This window comes from Cyphomyrmex costatus, unplaced genomic scaffold (genome assembly GCF_001594065.2).
Source record: "Cyphomyrmex costatus isolate MS0001 unplaced genomic scaffold, Ccosl1.0 scaffold742, whole genome shotgun sequence".
NCBI lineage: Eukaryota > Metazoa > Arthropoda > Insecta > Hymenoptera > Formicidae > Cyphomyrmex > Cyphomyrmex costatus.
In genome coordinates, this window is record NW_017280314.1 from 48247 (window position 1) to 58890 (window position 10644).

The window sequence follows — 10644 nt, forward strand, 5'->3', positions numbered from 1 at the left end:
TATATATATATATATATATATATGTTATGAATCTGTAAAAAAAATATGTCTTCAGAACTTTGCTTTTTTATTCCATATCTGCTTCTTCGACATTGACTTCGCGTCAAAATATTTTTTATGAAATATTGAAACGTTCAAAAAAATAATTTTCAAAGTTTGATATTATCTCTCTCTCTCTCTCTCTCTCTTCTCTCTCTCTGCTTTAAAATATAGTATATATAATATTTTAAACGTTTATATAATCGGATCTTATGAGAAATCTATTGTATTTTTCACACCATTGTATAAAAGTCGTCTCTCTTCGCCGTTATTTCCTTTGCTAAAGTTTCCAAGTTATACGAAACACATTGATATTAGTATAGGTCCGTATTCAGAACGCACTTACAACGATGTTAGCGCTCTAACATGCTATAGTTTATGTTACGCATACTATAGAATTTCAGAGATAAAAGCGAGGAGATAATCATTTAATGTAATCGTGGAAAGGAGTCCCTAAAATTATTATAAAATTTATATAAAATTTAGATATATAATCCGATAATTATATATGTAAGTACAAGAAATAACTGTGTAATATTAGATAAAATCGTTTATTTTACCAGATGACTGTATATATAGTGAGGGAAATCATTTGTCATCAAATAAAATTATATATAATAAGATTAAATGAAATAATGTAATCTGTGGGACAATATTTCAGATAATAGTCACCCCCTCGGATAAAAGCGCGCTTTTATCAATAAAAACGCGTTCTGAATACGGACCATAAGGTATTAAGATGAAAATATCGATAAATCAATTATACAGAGTTAAATAAACAATATATAAATATGAAAAGATATGCAGAGAACAAGAAATGTATGTATATCTTTGCATTTGTAAATTAGCGAGTTATGCCGTGAAAAGCATGTAATTGTTCGTATCATTTGTTAGTTTGCCAATGGAACGCCGTGAACCATTTATCCAGCTTAATTCGCGTCATCTCACGTGACATCCAGAGGAACCTGGCAGTGAAAGCTCTAATTTAGCTTTCTTCGAGAACGCAAGCTCTTCGACGAAGTTTCTACGCTGAAGTGTCATCGCGATTTCCGTGTGGCGTCGCGTATGTGCCATAACGTATCATAATACATGGCATCAATGTCTAAAACTTTTCTGGCGCTATAGCATACCATTTTCTTCCATTCCGTATCTCCCTTCTACATTCGGGCTCTTCCTCAGACAAGTAGTTACACACTCAACTAAATTCCGTATAGTCTGCACATATATACATGAATTCTCCGAGTGCATATGTTTAGCTGCAATTGGTTTGTATCGGAAAAAAAAAACTCGCTATCCTGTATGCGGCTCTCGTAACTTTTTTCCGATATAATATCAATTCGGAAAATGGAATCGTGAATATTCTACCTACGGTTGCGAACATCCAGTGTGGTCCTGGCAATGTGATGCGGTACGTGAAGATACTCCCCGCGAGCCTGACGTCCTGCTTCCGTCAAATTTTCTCGACTGGTGCTTCGTAGACGCAGAAGACGATCGTCCCTTAGCAGCTGCGATAAGAAATATAGAGGATATCTCAAAATAAGCAAAACAAATAGCAGATCTGGTTACTATTTTGAAGTTCGTATACTTTAAAAGTTTAAAGTAAAGACAAACAAAGATATTAATAATATCTCTTGCCTTAAATTCATATTATACCTTTTTAAAATTTGAATTTGTGAAAGAAATTCACCACCAAAGAAATTCACCAACAGCTCATCGTCGAAACAGAGACTTATTTTGAAGGGTTGGAAAAATCATATTATTCGGACGGCTTGAAAAAGTTAGAGAATCATTGGATCAAGTGTATCAAGTTGGAAGGAGACTATGTTGAGAAATAAAAATGAATCAACCAAAAAATGTGTTTCACTATATTTTTCTAAAAACTTATTGATTTGCTCTCGTAATATTAGTAAGAGAACTTGTATACACTAGAAGAGATTTTTAAATTATTTAAAACAATGTGAAAGCAGTGAGATTTTGAGAAACAAATAAAATAAAGTTGTGTATTTTTTATAGTATTTTTTACAAATAGAAAATTATATATACAGGGTCTCCCATAATTCACGAGTATCGTGAACAGGTAGAGCGGTCTAAACTGAAACGGAAAGTCGTATATCATTTACAATTTTCGCAACGAGATATTATAATGTCTAAAGATTATCGAATACAAGTGTCCGCCCGGCCTATTATTACCGAATGTACGCCTATATTGCTAGCTCGGCGTGCGGGCCGTGGGAAAAATGCTGGTGCACAAATACGTGTCGTCGCGTAATCGACGAGGAAAGAGTCCTCGAAGAATTCGAAGAGAACCCCGGGAACAGCGTACGTCGTGCGTGTAACATGCTTCGTTTCTCGACAAACATGGTACACCGTACTTTACGCGAAAACGGATTGCATCCGTACCATTACCAACAGGTATCAGGAGACGCGGTAGTGTCTCCGGCTACGTTCAAAAAACTACTATTTAATTTAAATTTAAAAGATTAATAATAGACACTAGAAGTCTTCTATCCCGGACCACCAAAGTCCATTTTTAGGGGGGTACATAACTATTAAAATACAAAAAATTTTGAATCGCACGTAATATACATATCCTGAAAGTCGGCATCGCCACGAGTGATTTGAGCTAAAAAAATTTTAAATCGATCAAGCCGTTCTTCATACAAGCGATCGAAAAGTGAAATAAAATCATCAGATTTTCATGAAAAATGAAGTAACGTCTCCTCCTTCTTCTTTGTTCGTCCGGTCGTATTATAACGTCTTCTTTGTAACGTCTTCTCTCACCTTTCACTCACACCTCCACCAACTTCGACCCATCGCACTCCCCTTTCTCCACCCCACCCCCTCCCTTACCTCTTTTTTCGTCGTATTTCATTCTCTTTCGTTATATAATATTCTTAAATCATTTTTATATGTTCACTTTAAACTGGCACCTTTAATTAATAATATATCAGTTATTTTTCATGGTAATATATTATTATTATATATAACTAAGCGAATCAGGCACGTCAGATTTCCTCTAAAGTACGAGAAAAAAATTAATATTTGCACTTTTAGCAACAGTTCCCGATAGTTCTACTAAAAACCAACTAAGATATGCATTTTCAAAATAAAATAACAACATTTAACAATTTTTTTATACATCCTATATATAGAAAATGGCATAAAACTTCTAGAAAAAGTGACGTGCTGACTATTTCTATCAGTTTCAACGGCAATTCTCGTTACTTTGGCCAATGTATGCTCAATGTAAAGCCAATTTTGAATAATGATTGATATGCAATATTGGGTGCACATTGGCATTCATTATATAACCAATGTTGTGCGATGATTGATATGCAACATTAGCTATACATTGGTATTTATTGCTTGACCAATATTGGCCTTACATGAAGAAATATTGGCTAATGTATGTCCAATGTAAAGCCAATATTGAATAATGATTAACATGCAGTATTGGCTGTAAATTGGCATTCATTATATAACCAATATTGGCATTACATTGGGAAACATTGGCCTTACACATTGGGAAACATATAATCAACATTTAGTCAATTTTAGCCAATGTATAGTCAATGTTTTGTGCTACTAAAAAAGAATAAAAAAATTAGATGTATTATTATAAAATAAATAGAAAGCAAAAAATAAATATAAAAGTTTTAATTCAGTCACGCATAAATTTCGAATGAAGTAGAGAGAGAGAGAGAGAGAGAGAGAGGAATTTTAATTAAAATTCCGAGAGATAATGGAAAATAAATATCTTTATATGTAGCTCTTAGATTATGCAAATATTAACTACTATAATTTTAATTATTCATAAATGTATTTTATTCATACGTATTTATTGAGCTACTTCCATTATTTAATTCATACAAATAAAATAGAGTTTTCTAATGAAAATATTGACGCGAATCGAATTGAATGCGATTAGACTGAACGAACATCAATCGTAAAGTTTATTCACCCGTTCTATTCGTAGATCCAGACGAATCCCCGAAGAGTCAATGACAGCACAAAGAAAACGATCTGGACCTGAACATGTTCTCACCGCACCTTCCAAGTTCCGCCGTATCTTGTCCGTTTCTCTACTCAATTCCAGTCCGAGTTCGTGAGCTTGCTCACCCTCCCGGAGTAAAGATTCGGTTTTGGCAGATAACTCTTGTGTCGCTGAAACATGCGATACGATACCATTAATAACAGTCCGCATTCATTATTGTTATCTTTAGTCGAGCACCTTTAGAAATTAATGCAGAAATCAACTAAGTTTAATGTATGAAACTCGACCTCATTTGGGGACTGCACGTATTTATTATCGAATTGAGTATTACTGACATTTATTGATCGCGGAATGCTTGTTTCTTAATAAGATGGAAAACTTTGAATATGATTCTGAAAGGTGCAAGCCAACTCAAGACCGCTAACGTAAATCTCTCTTCGTAATTTAGTAACTATCTACATTTATCTTCGTCTACGTCTGATAATAACTCTGATCGATGGACTTAATAATCTTAGGACAAACTTTCGACATACTGGGTGCTTGAGTAAGCTATCAAACTATTAGTCGACAACCGAAAGTAATAACGCGCAGTATAACGAAGCAATTTATAAGAGACCGCTATTTGCCATTTATGTATTACACTTTGTCTGTACTGATGAGAAATACACGATAGCGATATCACGTCTTCGAGCACTTGCCACTCTGTAACAGGTTTTCGTTACCTGAATTAATTCACTACGAACGCATACCGTCAAGGAAAGCAGCTCTTGAGTCGTGCCTCGTGGCTACGTCTTTAGACGAAGTATACGGCGTGTACTACAAATTAGCACCCCGACTTCAACTTTTCCTTTTTTGCACAATATTGCGATGATAAAATGTTATCACAGTATTGCGCAAGGAAAAAGAGTTGAAGAAATCGTACAGTAATATTTCTTATACCATGTAAATATATCGCGGCACTAATTAATATAATATATTTATACAAAAAAAATGTTTTGCCAGCATCTAAAAATTTACTTAAACACAGTAGATTCTAATTTGAAGATAATTTTGTGAGATATCGAAATAATTGTATATAGGATAACTAAGCTGTCCAGCACAGGAATTTGTAGCAACATTGCTGCAACGTTATTGCAATATTATTGGAATGTTACAATGTTGCTGCAATATTGCTATAATGATTTGTGCTATGTAAAGTGATTGCTAAGATGTCAACATTTTTTGCGGTATTACTTATTACGTTTAAATGTTCTATACATATTATATTGATAATACAACAAAATTATTTTCAAATATGCATTCAGCTAAATTTTTGTGTACTGGATATATATAATTTCGGTGAAATCATTCTTTTCATATGGGAAACGAATGTAATATTTAATAATAATCATGCAGTTTTCAAACTGCAAAGCCTCTATAAACTTCACTTGTGCGTACGCAGTTGAAATTTTGTCTAATTAAAACTTTTTTAACGAGGGTGTGTGTAACTTTTCTTATTTACGTTGACTTAATATTAGCTGTCTATTATATGTATACTTCAGGTTTTACTTCGTAAAAATTCATATACATTCCGGGTGTCTATAGCTATATTAAAGCTGCATAACTTTTGTACTTCTTAATAGCTTGATAAGCTATATATGTACTCTGTAGATCGAAATAAGTCTTCCGCAGAAGAGAAAACACGTTCAATTTATTTGGAGAAACAGTTTACTCTCTCGCGGTTTTCATCAAGTTTTTATAAGTAAACCGCGTATTATGCGTTTCTTTCAGGACACCCTGTACAGTGCACTAAGTACAGCGTGTAAGTATGATACACGTGTAGTGATTAGGCGAAGAGTCGCTCGAAAGGAGATAGCGAGAGCGAGAGGCTCGTAGTTGCGGTAGTACCTGCTAACATAGTTAGTGCTCTGTTGGTAACTAGTATCGTGACTAAGTGACACTTCAAACCGAGGAGGTCACTTAACGGCAGCGAATTCATTTGAAGACCGAATAATGTTACCAGAAACAATCTGACCCAACCGTAACGTCTAGTAAATTGGCGGTCCCGAAAGTAGCATGTTACATCTATGTATATGTTGCACAAACGTCTTGATTACACGATTGCTCGACTAGCTAGACGATATCAGATAATATCGTTTAATTAAATATACAAACGTAGCGTAAACGAATTCGAAGACAAAGAAATGCGTTAAATTGGGAGTGATTAAAATTGCTATTTTTTTTTCATTCTTACAAAAGTCGTTTGTTTCAAATTAATAAAATTTTAATGAACGTGGCTTAATATGCGCAACTATACTCCATCAAACATGTAATCTTGAGTGATGAGTAAATGGTGCGATGAATGAATGAATGATCGCATGCTGCACTACAGAATCCGATGAAACCACGGAAGTTGTCAATTTTATTATGACAGCGCGCGTAGTTCGTGAGGCAATAAATGAATGACGCAGTCGCTCTTCCTCACAGAACGTATAATTTGACGTATGAATTATTATACGTAGAACGCGAGCACGTTGTGCAGGTATTACGATTACGAATATGCAAACATTTCGGAGCACAGCCATCTTGCCACTTTAACAAATATTGGTATAGAATATTCTCTGCGACATCTGTACTGGATATAGCGGCCGAAATTACAAAAGATGTAAATTTCTCATATTGTAGAATCTGATAATAAATTAAGAAAAAATGTCTATCTATATATGTATAGTAAGGCTCGAACTTTTAATCGCAAAATGAGAAATCCTAATGATTTTTCGCGGCTGTATATCCAATAGATTATAGTAGACTAGATAAATTTTGCGCAAAATGCATTTCTAACTTTTAGAAATTGTTATGCAATTAACTTTTACTGGATAAGAGAGCCATTACCCAGAGAACGAGTATTGTCTAGAAAGTCTCCCTATGATGTCTTTTAGATATGTATTTTTCGACATGTATGTTCCAAAAGACATTTCTATGGTGTCTGTATGACATGCATTTTAAACATATTGCATGTTACCTAGGTGTTTGAAACAGTGTCATATTTGAGACGAGAAACAAAATGATAAATTATAATAATCTTACTCAAGAAGAAAAGTAAGATTTTAAAAATAGACTCCTGTCCTCTAAGGATTAATTACAGAAGTTATTTCTAGAAATTAGAGAGTTAACTGGAGAAACTGCGTTTGACGTTATACGAGTATAATGCGATATTTTTTTACATTATATCAAACTTTGCTTTCAGCGTTTGCGGTAAAAAAAAAAAACATTTTTATTATAGCTTTTACCATTTCCCAGGTCAACGAGCGCATCCAGTGCCACGTCAAGTCCAGTCTCGGCAGAGAGTTCGGCCTGCACAGGTTCGCCCAATAATTCCTCGACATCTATAAAACACGGACGAAATTTGCATCGTTTGTTTTTAATCTCAACATGCTTCATTAACATATATATTCATTAACAAATATTGCGCATGCATATACAAAGAGGTGGATTATACGTCACACGCATAAGCCATTTAATATTCCGCAGACCCTCCCGGTAATATACATTCGCCCTATCAAAAAATGTTCTGTCGATCACAGTTTAAAGGCTCGATAAACGTGTGAAATTATTAGAATATCAAACGAGAGGATAAAGAATAGAGTGATGGGATGAACGTTAAAAATGGATTTTGATCGCCTCGGGTTAACGAACACACGACATCCGTGTAGTATATAAACGCGAGAGCGACTGTAAATCCCGTCACGTCGGTGCGTGGCAGTAATAATTTATCCGTCCTGTATCCCGTGTCGGTTATCGCAATCTGATAGGAATTTTGAACCAGCGCAGGTGGTTTGATAATATGGGCCCTTTGAACGCGATAACATAAAAAATCTCTGATGATAACTATTATATTTCCATTTCTTCTACAAGAGATTCGCATTGAGGTTTCTGGCAAAGATAAATGGCAGAAAATCGATATCCGGTGTAAACGCTGCGAGTTCGACCCGATCAATACTTTGGCGAATCTTGAGTTCAATTTACGGTATCAATCACTATGGGTGGGTGGGAGGAGGGGAAGGGAGTGATTCGTCTTATGATGTATGTTCTCAATATATGGACTTCGAAAGAAACGACGTAAAGTCACGTTGTCGATAAACCGTATCGTTGTCGTTCCACTTGGCGCGCGATTACGTGATCTGAAATTGAGACGGGCCGGCGCGGTGTGTATGCGCAGGCTTTATATTGGCCAACATGCATAATGCCCGTGGTTGCATTGCACTAACGAGCTCAATTTGCCGGGGGTTGTTAACATGTCAGTGGCAATGGACCCATTACGCGACGATTATAGACTGTCAATAGCTCTCATTAGACACCTATGCGTCTCTCTAGTCGTGAGAAATGTCATTAGACGACGGTGGCGGACATCGGCGCCTCGTCGTGCTAATTCATGCATTTGACCCACATAATCAAGCGAAATCGCACCATAAAATGCCCGAGAAAGGAATTTATGAACTTTTGAAATTGTAATACTTCTTATTTTAGTGCAAATAAAGTCAGTACGACGCGCATGATGAGTTAATGGTTCGAATGTATCTTATATTCCGTTCTACATCACGGGCAACAACGTATTATTTGATATATGTATATAACTCACTGTTTGTAAATAAAAAGTACCCCATCGCCGCATTTACGCATTTCATAAATAAACGCGCAAAAGATTTATAGCCTTCCTGTCAGACATGGAAATTAAAGCACTTTGTTTTTCAAATAAAGTAAAACTAAAATGGTAACGATGCAGTCCTAAAGGTACCTACTAAAGAAATACAGTTTGTGTCTAACATCTCCTCTCTTTCTAAAGTATATTGAATTATTTTAATTATCAAGATGATATGCATTCTTATTGATTATGAATTTTTTTTGTGTGCTTATCGTGGATGCAAATCAAAAATCAACTATAGTAAATCGTTATATTTAAATCATTATACATTAATAAATGAATTTATTTACGCGCAAGTGAGATGAATACAGAGCATAAAATATTGCGAGCAGGCATACAACCTGCGAAACAGCAATTAAAAATACTCCAACCTGCCGTCAAACGTACCTATATAGATATATCGTAAATGTAAAAGTGTATATAATTCACAAACGTTACACGCCATTTAACTAAAAATATTTCTGGTTACGACATATGACAAGAAATTACCTTGTATCAGTGACTATTCCGGATATCACGTATAAAATGAATGAAAATAAAAAACTGAATAAAAGCTTTTGAAAACGTTAATATAATTTTATGTTCGAATCTTTTGATAAGATTTATAGATCGAAAATATAAAAAATTTGATATTATTACTTATTATTCGTGTATGTGCATTCTCATATACTGGTGCGTATTGACTCTCATGTTTCAAAAATATTACAGTACTCTCTCTCTATCTCTCTCTTTTTCTCCCGCTCTCTCTTTCTCTTTAAATTTCTTAAAATTAAATCTCACTTTAAAAGAATTAAAACATTGTTACTATTGAAAAAAGTGAAAAATTGGCACTCCTGAATAAGAGTGACAGATTTTTACTCCTTTTTGTGAGATTTGTTCTAAATGAAAATCATCTCACTCTTTTTTGGAATATATCCAAAAGCGTGAAATCTCATTTAAAAAGAAAATGAATGAAAATCTGACACTTTTATTCAAAAGTGTAAAATTTTCACTCTTTTTTAGTGGCAAATATTCTAATTTTTTTTAAAAGTGAGATTTAATTCCAAAAAAAGAGAACACTGTTGAATTTTCAATAAATAATTACTTAATAATTTTTAATGTTAATAAATGTGTCAAAATTTAGTTTTAAAATTTTGATTAGAATTATAATAAAAATTCATAATGTTTAAATATTAATTTTGTATGTATATCCATTTCATATTGCTGGATTAAGCAGACTCAAGCATTTATCGCACTGCTAAATTGTTAAATCATGTTAAGTATTTTCTGATTACATTTATTGTCATATTTACAAATGTGAAAAGAATCGATTAAATTGTGCAGGTGATTGTAACGTTAAATGTGAATGTACAACTAGATGTTGTGGTGGAAATAACTCGCGGTTTCGTTCAAGTATCAAGAGCGGAGAATCACTTGCAATCGAATGCTGTATGCTGTCCGCTTTTTGCACTTCCTCCGGATATTAGTTAATCGGTTACGGGGTTGTATTTTGGGTTACTATTAATAGTAATGAAAATGTCTTTTCTTTCTCTTGGTAGAAAGAAAGATTTTTTTCAAGAAAAAATAAAATATATTATATTAATATCCATAAACATTTTTATAAAGATACATATTTTTTAAATCTCATTTTTTAAACACTTTATTATGTATTATAGCGCTTTGTAAAAGTCTGTCAATACGGTTTCTGTCCAATTTTAACGTTTCTTATTTTTTGCTTGCTTGAGCTATATTTCTCGCACGTCGGTCATAACGAGCAAAGGTAGAAAGTCTAGAAGAACTAACATTTAAGACGAACACAATTATAGTAACTGGGTTACGTACGTGTAATAGACGCCAACAGGAAAAAAGCATTCAATTCACCTCAGGCATCAGTGCATGTTGTCTTCATTGAACACGATAAAATGTAGGATATATATAGACTCTTTTTGTC

At 34.0% G+C, this 10644-nt stretch overlaps 1 protein-coding gene across 1 annotated transcript in view; it reads right to left on the minus strand.

Annotated features, from left to right (window-relative positions):
• prom (prominin) overlaps window positions 1–10644 on the minus strand; it is a 22653-nt gene that overhangs the window by 9740 nt on the left and 2269 nt on the right. The window contains 3 exon segments of the mRNA XM_018548626.1: window positions 1409–1544; window positions 4001–4203; window positions 7303–7398. Coding sequence (XP_018404128.1) covers window positions 1409–1544; window positions 4001–4203; window positions 7303–7398 — 435 coding nt within the window.